This window comes from Quercus suber, unplaced genomic scaffold, assembly GCF_002906115.3.
Source record: "Quercus suber isolate HL8 unplaced genomic scaffold, Cork oak 2.0 scaffold_46, whole genome shotgun sequence".
Lineage (NCBI taxonomy): Eukaryota > Viridiplantae > Streptophyta > Magnoliopsida > Fagales > Fagaceae > Quercus > Quercus suber.
Genome location: NW_027069511.1, coordinates 840,385 through 859,521, shown reverse-complemented (window position 1 = coordinate 859,521; position 19,137 = coordinate 840,385). Strand labels below are relative to the sequence as shown.

Here is a 19,137-nt window from a genome sequence, read left to right as displayed (position 1 = left end):
ATATTAGATCATGTCTCTAATGGTGTGTTTAAATTCTCTATATCAATTAATAGTTATGTAGAGTCCCAAATGCATCAAATTAACAAGTAAAAATTTTCCATACAAACATCTAATGCGTCAAGCTCACGAAATAGAAATTCTAAGACCTAAAATGTAATGACTAGCAAAAGTAGAGACTCAGTGAGAACTAGCGTGAAAATGGTAAAATTAGAATGACATTTTTATTGTATGGATTGTAATGTAGGATGTAGGTGAGAAATTATTGAATGGATTATAGTGGATACTATAATGTGTACCAATAAAAAGAACACACAATAAAATTATAGCACAATTAACATGTCAAGTTGATTTGGATTCGGCAGTTTGAAAAAAAAAAAAAAAAAAAAAAAAAAAAAAGATAATCAGACAACATTTTTATATATTTATATCATTGATTGATCATGAAATTCAATATTGCTGGCTTGTAAATGGTTCATTCACAACCAACAGGATTTCCAAACCAGCATAGGCTTGCACACCTTTCAACTGTTATTATTGTCATAGTAGAACTGTTATTATTGTCATAGTAGTAGTACACTCGTCTTTAACTCATGAAATAAGTTTGAAGTATCTATTCAGTTATCATAGATCATTTTTATGTAAATAAATATGTGAACGCCCTTATTTTGCTTTGCCCTTTCCCTTTCCTTGACCTTTCTTGGATTCTAACTTGGCTTGAACTCTGGCAGCAGCAGCAGCTTTAGCTTCTTCTCTCTTCTTCTTCTCTTCTTCTTTGGTTGTGGCAGCAAGCTCCCTCTGCCTTTTCAGCTCTCTGATTTAAGGTTTGACAAGCAACACAAGAAATCAAATATTTCTCAAAACAGGTAAATCTCAGGGAAAATAAAATGATCTGGGTTTGTATTTCTAGAGAATAATACATGGAAATGATAATAATGTATAACTTACTCAAGCCTAGCCCTCTCCTCTGAAACGCTACCCAAACTTGAACCCTTCCGTGGCCTGCAGGCCACCAATTCCACCTCAAAGATAAGTGTTGCACTGCATGAAATACAGATAACAGTGGGTGCATTAATTTTGCTGAAATTGGAGGAAAACGATCTACTTGCAACAAACCAACAATAGCCAAAGGCAAATTTTTTTTTTTTGATAAGTACCAAAGGCAATTAATCACGCAAATGCAAACTTTTCTGAAGACTTTGTTAACAATCATATACAAAGTAGTTCAACACTAGCAGTCATATAGCAATGTGCTAGTATAGCACATTGCTATATGAGGGTTGTACTTGTGTAATCCTAACCACCAAGACTCATTTTCCAATCTTTTGTCTTCTGGAAGTTTTCCCTCTATTAAAATTTGTTGGATGATCGGTTGGAATTGTTCAAGGAAAAAGTTTGTTCAAGGTCCCCAACAAAGTCAGTTAGTTTTATTTCTTTTTCGCTTGGTAATATAAGTCCTTGTGAGGACCCATGCTCCATCCCCTGGGTAGGACGACTCTCTAGATACACTTCAGTGGTGTTTGTCGAAAATTTAATGCATGTAATTTCGCATAGCTACCAGCTCTTTAATTGTGTTTCTAAGCAATTTTGTAAGATAAAAAGTACAATGGGATTACTTTGGTGGGATATCTGGCGGGGAACCTGCACTTCCATAGGCATATTCTGGCATGCAAGTGATTTTTGCAACTTCCCCAACCTGCAAATCAAACGTCAAATATGTAATAAAAACTTGAACCTATATGTTCAAATGAATTCCATCAACAGTCGCAAATTTTGACCTTCATGGTTTTCAATGCAATGTCCCAAGCCTTGATTACAGTGCCCTTTCCAACCTCGAAAGAGAACACAGTATTATCCTCCCGTGTAGTATCGAAAACTTCACCATTTTCAGCAAGAATGCCTTCGTAATGAACTGCTTAACACAAAAACCATATTGTGACGATCATAGACCTATTTTAACTTCCAAATACTTTTATACTTAGTAATTTAGATATTTTTGTAACAGGGAGTAAATATTATAAATATTAGAAACAAGCACATACCATCAACAAGAGGAAGGTCATCCTTTGGAGCAATGGCATTAGCTTTGGCTTGCCTTACAATTGTCTTAAGAACACCTCCATCCCCAGTTAAATCAATAGCATCACCCATGGCTCCAAACTGTCAATGTCCTGTTAGGCAGAAGTCACATCAAGTGATCAAGACATAGGAAAAGCTGAATGCTACCAAGACTTTAAATCTTTCCAGATACTAGACCAAGGAATGCTCAGAGCCCCAGGCCGTTAGTATGATTTGAACGGTGCTACCACACTGATACACTATCACTAAACAGATGTTAGAAACTTAAATTATGAGAAGCATGAATAAGGACCACAGAAAGTGTCTTGATATTAAATACAAATCCAAACTAAGATGCGGGTTACCATTGAAGACGTTTTTCAATGATGTAATAAATGATATGCAATCATCGAAAGAAAAAAGGTTCTTAATTCATAACTTTAAATTTGAATATAGATATTGATTAAAAATGAAACAAATTAAGTACAACTACAAGAACACGCTGATCCTACAAAGTATGTCCACAGTAGGTTGTTACCCATACATAAACTTGGACAAATGAAACAACTAGAAAGAGTCTGGACCTTTTTCACTTACTAAATCCTAAGCCCAAGGAAAGTATTTCAACATTAACCCCAACAAGAAAGAACATGACTGATAAGATTGAGGTACCATGTTAAATGTGGCTAATCCATTCCCTTAACCATTCATATTTAGTACAACAGCCAATACTACCCTTGTATCTCAGTCTCTAACAAGTCAAATTATTTATGTAAAAAGGAGGGGGTACATGCAATCTTCTTCTTCTTTTCTCATAGATACTATATAATTTCAACCAATGGCATCCACCCCATGATGATTGCTTCTTATTATCAGTCTAAGACACTAATTGGGTTTTTTTTTTTTTTTTTTTTTTTTTTTTGCGTAGGTAGGGTTCAAACTCCAGATATTTTATTCCATGACAATAGACTTTTACTATTTGAGCTATGAAAATATGGTACAATACTACAATATCTACCACCCTAAAGATAATGATGTCCACATTACAAATTTCGGATATATGCTATATCACAGTATCCTCACAGCACAAACCAGACAAGTAATTCCAATTATACTATAATTCCCTTCTTCCTAGTTACTTAGTAACCATGCAAGCTCTAGAAAATGTTGTATTGGTAAAAAGATTAGTTAGTCAAATGCACTAAAACAGTATTAACAAAACAAAACAAAACAAACCCACCAAAAAATAAAAAAACCCAGTTCCCAAAATCATATCTTTATTTGATTCATCAACTAAATTTAACGAAAAAATCAAAACAAAAATTAGAGCAGTAACATACTGACAAGAGAATCTAGGGTTTCACAGGGCTGTAGTACGGACGAATCGGGTATCGGTTTTGACGTTGAATATTTCGGCGAGTTTCGGAGAGATTCGGTGGCCATAGGAGTGTAAAAGCAAAGTTCTCGCTACAAGGCAACCATGGTGGCCTTTTTATTTTGTGTGTGAAATTTGGGGGTGCGTGAAGTGCACGAGCTTACGTTTGCGCGTGTGGGATGTTATCTGCTGGACTTCAAAACGGTGAGTTTTGGACCATCTATACATGGTATATATTCCGGATTAGGGCTGCTTAAGAAATGCCTGTTTACGTTCAGTCTGTAACTTTGTTTAGCTAAACAAGCCCATCCCATGTCTAAGTTTATGCACATATGATAACGCGTTTGTGAACAAGCTTGCAAATATAAGATTTCACAACATTCTGTTAAGATAAAGGGTTAGGATTAGATATGATAATGCGTTTGTGAACAAACTTGCAAATATGAGATTTCATTTGATTATATATATATATACATATATAAAATTGTCTAGAAGTTTACTTATATAAACTTAAAGATTGGATTGTGTAAATAGGTAAATTGATAATATAATTAGTTTATTCGTAATTTATGAAGGGGTGAAAAAATTTTCTCATAGTTTTACTATATATGGGAAAAAAAAGTTTGTTAAGTAACTCGTGAGTAAGCTTAAGCTTATTTGTTAAGAAAATGAACTAAACTTGAACATTTAATTTTATTTGATGCTAAGCTAGAACTTGGTTTGTATTTAAAATAAAATAAAATAAAATTAAGAATCTTGATTTTTAATACTCAGCCCGACTCGTGTATAGTCCTAAACTGATGCTTTATACTACAAGTTCTTTGACCGTTTGAATAATTTATTAATTTTGAATTCTCCAAATTTTAAATTCTTATATGGTAAGGAAAAAAGTTTGTACATTATAATCAATTGTATTTATTATTGTATGGGTCAAAAGTTGAGGACCCTGGTTGATGGGTTGGGCTTTTATCCAAAACAATTAATTTGTAAGAAATAGATGTTTGGACCAATAGTTGAGTTAAAACAATATTTCAACGTGGAGAAAGGAAAAAACAATAACACAAGTTAAACTTATAAAAAGACAAGATCAATTCTTGATTATTTCACCTTTTTGGGAAAAGTCTGAGGAACGTTTGCTCTAAGATGAGAATACAAGGTCAAGTTCTAGTCAATATTACAAAGTTTATCTCTCTCTCTCTCTCTCTCTCTCTCTCTCTATGAATTAGATCACTGTACATGGGGGATCTTTCCCTATTTATAGCTCTAATGCTTCAATCCTTGTTGTCCACCTGTAGAGTGGATGATTCTTTAGGCAAGATACTTGTCCCATCTTTCTTCTCCCCTCATTTTGAGGTTGTGTTGAGCAAGTAACAGGCTATTGAAACATCGTTCAGGTGTCATTCAGTTATTAATGCGGCATGTTTAGTTGGTGCAGAGCATTTAATGTAGAGGAGGCGATGGCTTCGTCAAGAGCTTCCTCCAACTCTTATTCGGATTGGTTACTGTTACTTTTCTTGGCCAACATCCTTGATATGACTCAACAGTTCTCCATCCTCCTTGGTTCACTCTTTCCTCAGAATTACTCCTTTCTTCAGACTTTATAAGCCAAAGTACTCCATATGAATGTTTACTTGGGCCTTCCCAGACTCCAGCTTAAGCCCAATATCCTTTAACTCACCTTTTTCAACTACTAAACAGAAAATGGTAGCAAAATTAGGCACATAGAAACAATACAAAAAAGAAAAAAGAAAAAAAAAGGAAAAATACTGAAATCCATATTCTCTTTCATAAAGCTAAATTCATCCCAGCGTTTATTTCTGAAAACAATAAAGTACTTCCAAACTGGAAAAGGAGCGAAGTCCTTTAAAACCCATAACAGTATAGCGATCGTGCATGCTGTTAGATTTAACTTCGTGGGCCGTGCGTAGCCCATTGGCACTAAAGTAAAAAAAGATTTGTGTATGGTTAATCAAGGTTAAATACTTAAATTGGGCTAAGGCTAAACAAACACAAATCTTTTTTTTACTTTAGAGACCTGCATCATGACACTTTACACACACAAAGGCCTAACTAAGACCATTAGGCAATATTTGGGCCAGATTGTATTAACCAAACCAAACAATATTTGGGCTAAAAAAGCCAGGCCTAGTCTCTCTAGAAAGAATTGGAAACAGTGATAGATAATATATATATATATATATGTACTATTTCCAAAAATCCTTACAAAAAAAAAAAAAAATCATTTTTTTACTGCCACTTAGCAACATTTCTTGATCAAATTATGATGATTTGTGATGATGCAAAAATTTTCAATGGGCCATCTTTCCAAACATGAACCTTTAGAAGACCTTCAAGAAGAATATTTTAATTGAAGGGCATCGTTGGGATACTAACCTACATATCTAAGTCAAAAAGTGTTGCTAAACTCAAATCAAATGCACATGAAAATAGATTGTGAGGAGTTATTATTATTATTTTTTCTTTTCTTATAGCTTGGCAAGTGGTAAGATGTTACCTTTATATGGGCAACTAATATAACCGTGGCCCTCATAATTTTTTAATTTTTTTTACACAATTGGAAATTAGCTTATTCGTTTGTTATAATGGTTAAGACTTGAGAGATCTTCGTGATACATGACAGTTTAGAATGATCATGAATTAATGGAGTATTTAATGTACTACGTATATGGTCGCATCTTAACTGGTTGAAGACAGAGATGACGAGAGTGGTGGATTGCTGCCCATCAATTCGTTTTCAATAACAAAGATGCAATGCAGCCATACATACTATTGTTTTATTACCAAGAGAGCTCTAAAATTTCAACAGTCCTAGTACCAAGAGATATATTTGGCATATTTGCCCCCCACCCTTTAATTTCAAATGATTGTCCCAGTATTGGAGTTGAGAAAAGATAACTTTGAAATTCAGCCTAGATACTTTATTCTATTCTGTTTATTCACTGGATTCACTATAATATGAATCAAAACTTTTCCCAGCCACCAGGAAAAAACAATAAATTCAACTTTTCACGTCCTCATTCAAAGTTGAAATAGGAAACATTTCAGTCTTGACTTCGGTTCGAAAAGACTAGTTATACATATGGCATCATGATAAAATATATGGAAAAAAATAAGGATAAAGTTTGGTTATAAATTTAGTTGTGCCCATGATTACAACTTCATTTAATATCTTTTTATTAAATGTAAATTTTAATAAATCCACAATTGTATTAAATTTTCTTCTTATTTCCTCAGTGTTTGAAAAATTTTCAGAAGATTAAAGATCAATAAATATGTCATCAATCAATTGTTAAAATTGATGTTTTTGTAGTCTAAATTTATACATAATTAAATAAGTTTATGAATTATATAGTAAATAATATTTAATTGACACAAAATTTGACATGTGTGTTAAAAGCATAAAGAACATACAATCAAACGGTTAGATTTTGAAAATATATAGCAATATTAATTTAAAAAAAAAAAAGTTGCTGCCAAACTTTGTTCAAAAAATGAAGGTGGAGCAAGAAAATAAATAGACAAAAATGTATGAAATCAACATGGTCTATTATAGTGAATCATATTCACAGCGTAACTTTATTAGTCTATAATGACTGCATCTTTCCTAATAATTTTTTCATATGAATTAATTAAAAGATATTTCTAATAAAATAAATGGAAAACTAATAATAAACAAATAAAAATTACAATATGTAAAATACGTGTCTAGTTGGTAGTGGTGTTTGAATATTATTGTTCAAAATGATGTGAAAACTATGGTTTAAAAACTTATATTAAAAATGCGTTTAAAGTACTTATAATGAAAAAAAAAAAAGCGTTTGGTACCATGTTTCAATTAACTTATTTAAAAATATGAAAAAAAATATTATTATGTGTTTAGGTATATGTTTTTTTAAATATGTGATGAAAATAATACTATTTTGTTTAAAGAGAGAGAAAAAGAAAGAAAAAAAAGAAAAGAGAAGGACAAAGTGGGAGAAAATGAAAGAAAGAAAAAAAGAGTTTGGTCTTGTTAATAGGCCTTATGATTTACAACTTATTTACAACAAACCATTCAACAATGTTACTTAAAAACTAAAAACGGGTGTAGATGAGTTTTCAAAATAAAAGTATTGTATATTTGTATTCAAGAACAATTCACTTTTTTTTTTTTTTGGTTCTTTTTCTTTTCAAAATCCAAAACAACAAAGAAGTCAAAAATGTCACCCAAACCAAACAAGAAGAAAAAAAAAAAAACCAAGCACTAATATATCGAAAGCCAACACCATAAAGATCCAAATACTACCTTTGTCACCCCTCTCTAATGAGAAATTATAAGATCCACATGGTGGACAACTGATATGGTCCACCATTTCACTAAAAAACTACCACTTGTTTAAAATTATTAGTTAGAAAATTTTTTTTAAACAGAAATTAATTACTGACTTAGCAATTTTAAACAAGTGGAAGTTTTATAATGGAATGGTAGACAAGTGACGTAGTCCACCAGATGATTCTATAATTTCTCCTCTCTAATAAACCCATCCAACCACTGTTGTGTGCCACATAGAATCATAGACCCATAAAGCCGCAAGCCCATTGTCAAAACCAAAATCCTCATTGTGATGTGATTTACTAATTATATACAAGCATAAGTCTAGTAGATACGTATTATTAAATACAGTACATTATATTCCCTAATTACATTACAAACACATCGTTGTATTGATTAAAGTACAAATAAACCTAGAAAAAGTACATATAATATTTTCTTTTACAAGTAATATTAAATTTAATAAAACATGGGATTCAAGCAATATCCCAATGATAATAATACTATCATTTCATTTGTAGTGCTACAACATTTGGTTCAAACCCCACTTTTTCCTCCCCTGCTATCTATCTATCTATACAATGTATTTAAAGGATAGCACCAATTAGTAACATAGCAACCATCGGCTGAAGTAGCCACCCACTTTGCTTCATTAAAATTCACTCTCAAATTAGCACACCTACCCCAATAAGACTTCGTGTATTCTTTAGTTCATACGACTATCTCCATGCCAAAAATCACTGCCACATTGTCTCTATCTTTCTTGATCTCATCCAACACCCAATGCTTCACCTCCATTTGATCCCCTTCCAAATTCCTCGTGGAAAATTTGACGATAAGGGTGTCTAGACCAAGCATTCCCCACACTAGCTCTATAAGAGTCAAATTCAATGCGAGTATATGTTCCTTGTAAGAGATAAATGATTCCTCAAAAAAAAAAAAAAAATTGGTTGTGTGTTACTGGCAATGGGAGGTATGTGTTTGAAAATTGAGATATTGGCTACCCATTCGGCAACCAAACTTGAATCCGATATTTGGAAATTTGATACAGAGATAATGAATGATGACTTCAGAGGCTGGATCATCAATTGAAACCATGGCCAATATGAACATACTTACAAAGAATATTATAGAGAGTGTAACAATTATTTTACATGACCAGGAAAGCTGTGGCAAAGAGGATTTGGATTTCATGATTAAAGGAATTAATGGCATGTAAAGGGTTTTGTAAAGTTTTAGAGATTGACACTGAAACACAAAGAACAGGGAGAGAAAAAAGCAACAGGCAGGTTAGAACACACAGAGAAGCCAGAGAGAAAGCTGTAATCGAATTAGAAATTGTGGCAAGCCTATATGTGAGTTGATCATGCTAATTTAGAAATGTTATAAAGTTATTGTGACATTTCTTTTAGGTCTCTAACATTACTCAGTTACAATTATAATGATATTTATGTACAAGATCAGGCCTAACCTTCTCTAAATAACCAACTACAACAGATATAATTAACAAAAACTAAACAAGCTCTAAGGGCTAGCAAAGCAATGACTATAGTCTCTACATTGTAGACAAAACAATGTCATGAAAAGACTTGAGAAACCCACTTATAGGAATGGATTAAGTTAAACTAGTTTGGAAAAAATCCCTCTAAACTGTTAGGTGACAACATAATAAAGCTATCTGGTTGGATGATTGGCGTTTCAATTGTCCATAATGATTCTAGACATAGTAGTCAAATTGCTAAACCACCTAATAATAAACAAATCAAAATTATAATATAATGTGTCTGTTTGAAAATTACTTATTTATGATAACTTATTTGTTTAAAGTGAGACAAAAAAATTACAAATAAATTTATTTTAAAAAAAATTGAAAGTTAAATTACTTTAAATAAAACTGAGTCAAAAAGTAATGTAAAACTCATGAGATATACATAAAATAAAAGAAAAAATCTAACTTATAATCATTCCGTAAAGACATACTACCAAAAGATTTGGACCCTGTGAAGGGTTGAATCTTGCTTGATATCTTTAACAAAATCAAATGCCACCGATTTGCCATTGCTGAAATGATTCACATATCTAGAGAGCCTTTATGTGAATTTTAAATGCTTTTAATTAGTTAGTTGCGGCCAGTGGCACCTCTATCAATGAGAGAAGTACTCATCTTTGACTGCTTTCGTTACTATGAAATTGCTTTTGTTTTGGTTTGTGGACTGCTTTTGTAACATGGAATGCTTTTGTTTTTGTTTGTGGGCTCAATCCTAATCCCTACAATTTGATTTTTAGCTTAAAAGAACTGTAATTGGTCAAACAAATGATGAGGTCCTTGATCCTATGATTTTGATGGTTGGATTTAAATGAACTCCTTTTAATCATTGTTTAACATTCAAAAAGTGTTTCTTCATAGCCTTTCCCCTCATCAAATGGAAGTCATTATTGCAAAAGTTGTGTTCATTATTTCACTTCGGCTTGAAGCATCTAGGTGGTCTCGTTAGGCTTTGTGCATTGAAGTCAAGAAAGCACCTCTAAGAATAGTTTAAGGCTAAATTGTATACTTTGATTCTTCCTGATTGGTATTTATTTCAAAATAATCTTTCTATTTTTTAATTTTTATTTACATTTTTTCAAAATTGATAGAAAAATATCTTTACCATCATCTAATTAATGGAAAATACCGCCGTAAAAATTAGAATTCATTCTCTAGTTCAATATTATCAAAGTGACTTAGATTTCATAAATTCTATTTGCCAAGTCAATATTTTGAAGTATAAAATGACGGTAAGGATTCTTTTCAAACATTTTAAAGTATAAGAAGGATTTTGAAACATGAGTTAAAGACTGAGACTTTAATTAATATTTTCTTTATTAACATCACTAGTCAAAAGTTCATTGCGAATAAAGTGGAGCTTCATTGATGCCACAACAACTTTTGTAAACATTAACATGATAATTGTAATTCTATTTCTAAATCACCCAAGAGCAATACAATTAGGTGGATGCTAAATGCATGACAGTATTCATTACAGGTATCACTGGTGGTTAATAAAAACAAATAAAGAAGAAGAAGAAGAAGAAGAAGAAGCATGGTGACAAAGCAAACTCTACTAAAAGAAACAAATAGCATGTGTTGCTACTTGCTAAATTGCTAATGCAATCCAAGTGCAATGTATGTACATTGTAGCAAAGGGTGAATGTGGTCCAAGCTCCCTAGACACTTAGCACCTTCATTTTTAGACACTATGTAAATGTGTATAAGGATTTTTAAGAAAAATATCACACAATGTCTTTAAAGAAGAACAACTTTAGTCTTTAGGGGTCCCTAGTCCCAACCCCCCGAATAATGGTCCAAACTTGTACTCCAACCCGACACATCCCTCAAGCTGGGGTGCTAGAAAGGCCACTAAAAGAGACAGTAAGAAGCATCTCACACTTGGGATTGAGAGTCTTCATGCCCACTATGAACTTTATGGGTCCCTTATATACACCATGTGACCAACGGTACAAAACAATTGTAAAATTTTATTCTCTTCCGGATTTATATAAATTCAATAAGTACATAAAAATAAAAAATAAAAACTCAAAGTTTATAGGACAAAATTTAGCTATAAAATTGGTTGTACAATAAATTAAATATTACTATATATTTTGAAAATCTAACCGTTGAATTGTATATTCTTTATACTCCTAATACACATGTAAAATTTTGTATTAATAAGATATTATTTACTATATGATCTATAAGCTTATATTTTATGCATAATTTTAAACTACAAAAATTTGCAATTTAAACAATTTATTGATGACATAGCTATTGATCTTTAATTTTCTAGAAATTTTACATGCATGGATGATATAAGAAAAAAAATGTAATTCAATGGTGGATTTTAATAAACATATCAAATTTTGTGTCAATCGGATATTATTTACTATATGATTTATAAGCTTATATTTTATGCATAATTTTAAACTACAAAAACTTGTAATTTAAACAATTTATTGATAACGTATCTATTGATCTTTAATTTTTTAGAAATTTTGCAAACATAAATGATATAAGAAGAAAATATAATCCAATGGTGGATTTATTAAAATTTACTTACATATTCTGAAAATTTAACCGTTGAATTTCATATTCTTTATGCTCATAATAAACATGTTAAATTTTGTATCAATTGGATATTATTTACTATATGATTATAAACTTATATTTTATGCATAATTTTAAACAACAAAAACTTGCAATTTAAATAATTTATTGATGACATAAGTGACATAACCATTGATCTTTAATCTTCTAGAAATTTTGCAAGTATGAAAAATATAAGAAAAAATATATAATCTAATGGTAGATTTATTAAAATTTATTTTTAATAAAAAAAATATTGAGTAAATTTATATTTTAAAGTTATAATCAATTTTATAACTAAATTTTACCCTTATTTATTTTATTTATTTTTGGGTGATCTGAGATATTAATTTGTAAGGTTGTGTAAAATTTGCAATATTAATCATTATGTCTGGAATGCACATCCTTGTTGAGATGGATGACCAATCAGGGACCCACAAACGCATGTCACACATTTTTTAAATATTTTTTTTGTGGTGTGATTTTGTCTTCTTCTAATTAGACCCCTACAAGAATTTCTTCATAGGGCAGTCGGTGAAGGGCCGGGCCCACAAACGGTTTCACTCGTAGGGAAAGGTTTAGGGCTTTTTGGGAATCTTATTTTGTTGGAATAGGTCCACACCGATGAAAATTTTGATATTTAGTAGTTATTTACCGAAAGAATTACAAGGTCCGGGCCCACCAATTTGTTGCGATAAGGAAGTTTTAAGATTCTCCTACGTGTCTTTATAGACTCTGAGGTATGCCTATATGGCCCTATGAGATAAATGGGCTTTACACTCATTAATTACTGAATTTAGTGTGATTTTTTAAATTGTTAAAGGTCATCTATGAGTCCATGACTTCTCTCTCATATAGCTCAATAAAAAAATAGTTTAAAACAAAAATTATTAGGTATTTTTATATTATTACAGTTGACATCGTATATCAAATCAACAGATACTAATAATCTAATTTATAAATAATTTTTTTTTACATCTTTTAAAATTTATATCACTATTTTATTAAGGGGCTCGTTTTTAACTGTACTTTTAGAGTATTTTTAAAGAAAATATTCTAGAAAATATTTTATGAAATATATATAATTTTTTTAATTTTTTTTTAAATATGTACAGGAATTGCTATTTAATAATTACTATTGACAAAGAATAATTACCATTCCATGGGAATCGCATCATTCCATGCCCCACACAACATGTTGGAACAAAAATTTGACATCATCAGTATAACCATCAAAAGATTCCTTCCCTTTTGTTCTTCTTGCAAAATCGAATTACTAGCTAGTTCAATGTGTCACATTACAAGATTTTAATTGAAAAGATTAATTGAAAAGACAAGGACGTATCTTAGCAACTAGCATTATTTAAGAGGCACTATTGTATCTAGTATTGTCTAAAAGACAATCAATCAATGGCTTGATGATTGATATCTAGTATTTGTTTAAAAGTCAAGTGGTAATTCTCGTTTTCCAAGGGGAAAAGGGCTTTTTACATATATAAAAAATATATATTATTAAGCATATAGCCCCTTGATTAAAAATAAATAAATAAATAAACTATAAGGCAATAAAGCAATGTCAACATCATGTTCTAATATTGTAGAATTAATGCACAATTTTATGCTCCAAGAGACATCCGAATATCCATTAAGATTTTATAATCTTCGGATTAAGAGTGGATTAAGATATGTGGGGGTGACTATGTTTCCACCTTTTTCTTCTTGTGCTTAGCAGCTTAGGTAACCTCTCATTAAAAAATTTCATGGATGTAATTATTTTGCCCTTTTGCTTTTCGGCTTCTTGGTCCCATTTAGCACGCCAAGCTGAATCCCAATGATTAATTTTCAAACCTCTAGATCTAATATGGATTCATAAAAAGAAGGCATAATTCCATACTAAATCATGAGGTTTGACCTTTCTTTTAAATTAAGTATCCCAGAGTTTCTATTACATTGATGTTGATCCTATAAATTTAAAATTGTTGCAATTTTAATCTTTAATAAATTTCATCATCTAAGTGTCTGTTTGGATTTACTTTTTCATTTAAATTTTAGCTTTTTAACTTTTATGTACGACTTGATAAATTTTTTTTTTTTAAAGTATACGTATAATTTTGCACTCTCTCAGCAAAAACAATTAATAAAAGGTTAATAAGTTAATGTCAAACACACATTAAAACTAACAGAAAACAACATTAACTATACTTGAGATTGTCAAGATTCTTGTAATTCAACTATTTGGCACTTCCTAATTTAAAAATAAAAATAAAAATTTATGGTTCAAATCCTCCCATGTTAACTATTGATGTATTAAAAAAAAAGTAAAAAAGAAAAAAAGAAAAGAAAAAAAAGAATACTCTCAAGATCTAAGTGTCAAAAGTTCCTTCATCTAAAATGTAGAAGATATTTTGGCACTTAAAAAATAGACTTACAAATGTGTATTAACAAAAAAAACAATTTCTCTCCGTACTCCCACTAGTACCCCTTCCCCCTCTGTTTTTCCCCTAACCTGCTACCCGGCCACCACTTCCGGCCACCCCTTTCCCGTCTCTCTTCCCACTCCATTACACAGGCCTTGTTACCTCAATCACCACGAGAAGCCCCACATGAGGATGTTGTAGAAACATCTAATCTTAAAAGTCTCGACTTTTCTCTCCGTACCCACTAGTATTCCCTCCCCCTCTGTTTTTTCCCCTAACCTGCTACCCAGCCACCACTTCCGGTCACCCCTTTCCCGTCTCTCTTCCCACCCCTTTACACTGGCTCTTATCTCAATCACCGAAAAGCCCCATTCTCACGCCACTAACCCAGCATGGAGGTCTCGGACCTCATTTCTTGCACTGAAAAAGTTTCATGCGAAGAAGCCAGAATAGAGCTCCCTCCAATCCAAGGCCCTGCTTTCTCTCCAAACCTCATACTCCTTGCAAAACTTATCACCAACAAAGACATAAGCCTTAACTATGTTAGAGATGTAGTCATGAAAGCTTGGAATCCAGTATACCCACTGGAGGTGAAAAAATTACTATTGACAAAGAATAATTACCATTCCATGGGAATCGCATCATTCCATGCCCCACACAACATGTTGGAACAAAAATTTGACATCATCAGTATAACCATCAAAAGATTCCTTCCCTTTTGTTCTTCTTGCAAAATCGAATTACTAGCTAGTTCAATGTGTCACATTACAAGATTTTAATTGAAAAGATTAATTGAAAAGACAAGGACGTATCTTAGCAACTAGCATTATTTAAGAGGCACTATTGTATCTAGTATTGTCTAAAAGACAATCAATCAATGGCTTGATGATTGATATCTAGTATTTGTTTAAAAGTCAAGTGGTAATTCTCGTTTTCCAAGGGGAAAAGGGCTTTTTACATATATAAAAAATATATATTATTAAGCATATAGCCCCTTGATTAAAAATAAATAAATAAATAAACTATAAGGCAATAAAGCAATGTCAACATCATGTTCTAATATTGTAGAATTAATGCACAATTTTATGCTCCAAGAGACATCCGAATATCCATTAAGATTTTATAATCTTCGGATTAAGAGTGGATTAAGATATGTGGGGGTGACTATGTTTCCACCTTTTTCTTCTTGTGCTTAGCAGCTTAGGTAACCTCTCATTAAAAAATTTCATGGATGTAATTATTTTGCCCTTTTGCTTTTCGGCTTCTTGGTCCCATTTAGCACGCCAAGCTGAATCCCAATGATTAATTTTCAAACCTCTAGATCTAATATGGATTCATAAAAAGAAGGCATAATTCCATACTAAATCATGAGGTTTGACCTTTCTTTTAAATTAAGTATCCCAGAGTTTCTATTACATTGATGTTGATCCTATAAATTTAAAATTGTTGCAATTTTAATCTTTAATAAATTTCATCATCTAAGTGTCCGTTTGGATTTACTTTTTCATTCAAATTTTAGCTTTTTAACTTTTATGTACGACTTGATAAAAAACTTTTTTTTTTCAAAGTAGACGTATAATTTTGCACTCTCTCACCAAAAACAATTAACAAAATGCTAATAAGTTAATGTCAAACACACACTAAAACTAACAGAAAACAACATTAACTATACTTGAGATTGTCAAGATTCTTGTAATTCAACTATTTGGCACTTCCTAATTAAAAAAAAAAAAAAATTTATGGTTCAAATCCTCCCATGTTAACTATTGATGTATTAAAAAAAAGTAAAAAAGAAAAAAAGAAAAGAAAAAAAACACTACTCTCAAGATCTAAGTGTCAAAAGTTCCTTCATCTAAAATGTAGAAGATATTTTCGCACTTAAAAAATAGACTTACAAATGTGTATTAACAAAAAAACAATATAATGTATTGATAGAAGTTTCTAGCTAGCAAAGAGAAATATTAATTTTCTTTCTTAATAACTTTAATTTTAAGTCTTTGTTAACTACCTAGAGAGTGTGTAGCTATGTAGCCCATGTTTGTTATTGTAAGGCAAACTTAAAAACCAGAGCTTTGCATAAAAAAAAGATCATTATTCACCCTCAGGTTTTTCTAATATAATTACTCTTTGGGCTAGAAGATTTACCTCTAGGTCAAACAACTGCTGAATTGAACACTTTTATGATCATCATCACAATCTAGTAATAATAACCCAATGTATGATGGAATGTGCAAATTCTCAGGTTCTCAATCCGCGTGCATTAGGTACAACTTTTTGGGTCAAAAATAATTACGAGTGTTACGAGAAACTAGCTGTTTGCTTTGCAATGCAGAAGCAGCCAAAGTAGGGTAATAGAAATTCTTTTAGGACACATTATGCTCTGCCCTTGCTTTCTAAAGCAGGCGCCATAAGTCATAAGTCATAATATTCGATAAGTCTATCTGCAAGAAATTGTTCATCAAATATTCCACACTCTTCTCAGTATATTCATGTTATAGTGGGTCCAATCGAGTGAATGATGATGCTAGATTGCTAGGTAAGAAAGAATGTGAAAATTTCAGTATCCTTAACAAACAAGTCTTACAAATTTTCCAAAAAGTTATCTAGTCGGTTTCTAAGTCTGTTATAGTAAAAATGATAAGCATGAACATGGACACGGCTGTTAACACAACACAACTCTAGCAATTTTTGAATATAACAAAAAAAGAAAGAAAGAGAAGGGTATCCTAAATGAAGCGTACATATATACTTTCTAGATTATAAGTTTAGTATTTTTCCATTTTTTTTTGATAGTTTGCACCAAAACTTTAGGTAGAAGATATTATCTTTTTAAAACCATGAGAAGCACAGACACTAATATATATACAACACAGCATCATGAGCTATTTTTAAAAAATTATAATATAAAACAGCTAGTATAATATAGGTATAATATGAATACGACACAGTTACGACACTTTAAATGAATAAAGTATTCATACTTTCTAACTTACAAATTTAGAATTTTCCAATTTTTTTTTTCCTGATTGGTTGCACCGAAACTTTAGGTAGAAGTTATTATCTTTTCTCTCAAGGTAGATGAAGATAGATAAGGATTGTCATGCCCATAGAAACAGATTGAATCAGACCCATCAACAAGGTAAAAATTGCAGATAGAGATCAGATTGTTGTCATGCCCATAGAAACATATTAAATGAAACCCACCAACCCAACCGTTGATTCAAATCAAACCCACATCAGAGACGTGGCGATTAGCTAGCCAGAGGACTTTTCAGTTATTATTATTATTATTTTTTTTTGAGAGAGACTTTTCAGTTATTATAGTCATAATATATAGAAATGGAAATTGTTTTCCAGTTTCCACTGTCAATCCAAAGCAATAGTATTCTAGAGAAAACAATGAGCTTTGAGCGTGTGACACCATGTGTATTTTCTTGTGCTGCTCTGTCAGCAAACGTGCCTACTTGCAATTCCCAAAGCTACATATACTCATTTATATTACAGTACTAATTTGCTAATTTTTCCCTTTGAATTATTATAAAAAAAATTTCAATCTCTATTGAATATGCCAAACGAAAACAAATATATATCAAACTTAGGTCAGTGATTTTTATGAAGTACTGAAACTTTATGATTTTCAAAGGCTTCCTTTTTTTTTTTTAACGAATAGTCAGACCCCATGATGGCACCACGCCACACAGCTACAGTATAAACTACAGAGAACCCAGCTGTAAAATTATCATGGACGAAAATACCCCCCAAATATTCATGGTAATTACACTTCACATGCTTATGGTTTTTTTTTTTTTTTTTAAAGAAAGAGAAGGGTATCCTAAATGAAGCGTACATATATACTTTCTAGATTATAAGTTTAGTATTTTTCCATTTTTTTTTGATAGTTTGCACCAAAACTTTAGGTAGAAGATATTATCTTTTTAAAACCATGAGAAGCACAGACACTAATATATATACAACACAGCATCATGAGCTATTTTTAAAAAATTATAATATAAAACAGCTAGTATAATATAGGTATAATATGAATACGACACAGTTACGACACTTTAAATGAATAAAGTATTCATACTTTCTAACTTATAAATTTAGAATTTTCCAATTTTTTTTTTCCTGATTGGTTGCACCGAAACTTTAGGTAGAAGTTATTATCTTTTCTCTCAAGGTAGATGAAGATAGATAAGGATTGTCATGCCCATAGAAACAGATTGAATCAGACCCATCAACAAGGTAAAAATTGCAGATAGAGATCAGATTGTTGTCATGCCCATAGAAACATATTAAATGAAACCCGCCAACCCAACCGTTGATTCAAATCAAACCCACATCAGAGACGTGGCGATAAGCTAGCCAGACGACTTTTCAGTTATTATTATTATTATTTTTTTTTGAGAGAGACTTTTCAGTTATTATAGTCATAATATATAGAAATGGAAATTGTTTTCCAGTTTCCACTGTCAATCCAAAGCAATAGTATTCTAGAGAAAACAATGAGCTTTGAGCGTGTGACACCATGTGTATTTTCTTGTGCTGCTCTGTCAGCAAACGTGCCTACTTGCAATTCCCAAAGCTACATATACTCATTTATATTACAGTACTAATTTGCTAATTTTTCCCTTTGAATTATTATAAAAAAAATTTCAATCTCTATTGAATATGCCAAACGAAAACAAATATATATCAAACTTAGAGCATCTGCAGCCGGGTTCTAAATCCTATCTTATTTTACCACTTCAAAAAGTCACTTTTTCAATTATATAATACAATTTTACAATTCTCCAACATCCCAACTTTTATATCCCAATCCTACTCATTA

General features: G+C 31.4%; 1 protein-coding gene across 2 annotated transcripts; it reads right to left on the bottom strand.

Annotated features, from left to right (window-relative positions):
- Window positions 1–398: 398 nt before the first annotated feature.
- Window positions 399–3,544, bottom strand: LOC112010884 (peptidyl-prolyl cis-trans isomerase FKBP20-1). 2 transcript variants are annotated; one of them, XM_065771582.1, is made up of 6 exons: window positions 3,400–3,544; window positions 2,040–2,168; window positions 1,776–1,909; window positions 1,614–1,693; window positions 946–1,038; window positions 399–811 (listed from the first exon to the last, which is right to left on the bottom strand). In XM_065771582.1, exons 2-6 carry the CDS (start codon window positions 2,146–2,148, stop codon window positions 661–663), a joined length of 567 nt encoding a protein of 188 aa, XP_065627654.1. In that variant the 5' UTR covers window positions 2,149–2,168; window positions 3,400–3,544; the 3' UTR covers window positions 399–660. The 2 variants fall into 2 exon arrangements, with proteins under 2 accessions (XP_065627654.1, XP_023899024.1); XM_024043256.2 differs by having other exon boundaries at window positions 3,396–3,543.
- Window positions 3,545–19,137: the final 15,593 nt, after the last annotated feature.

Bases quoted from the DNA above. Each gene is read 5' to 3' on its own strand.
- LOC112010884 (XM_065771582.1), bottom strand. From the start codon at position 2,148: ATGGGTGATGCTATTGATTTAACTGGGGATGGAGGTGTTCTTAAGACA. The intron at 1,694-1,775 runs GTCAAAATTTGC...TTTGATTTGCAG, and splicing joins TTGCATTGAAAACCATGAAG to GTTGGGGAAGTTGCAAAAAT. The intron at 812-945 runs GTAAGTTATACA...ACCTTAAATCAG, and splicing joins GAGGAGAGGGCTAGGCTTGA to AGAGCTGAAAAGGCAGAGGG.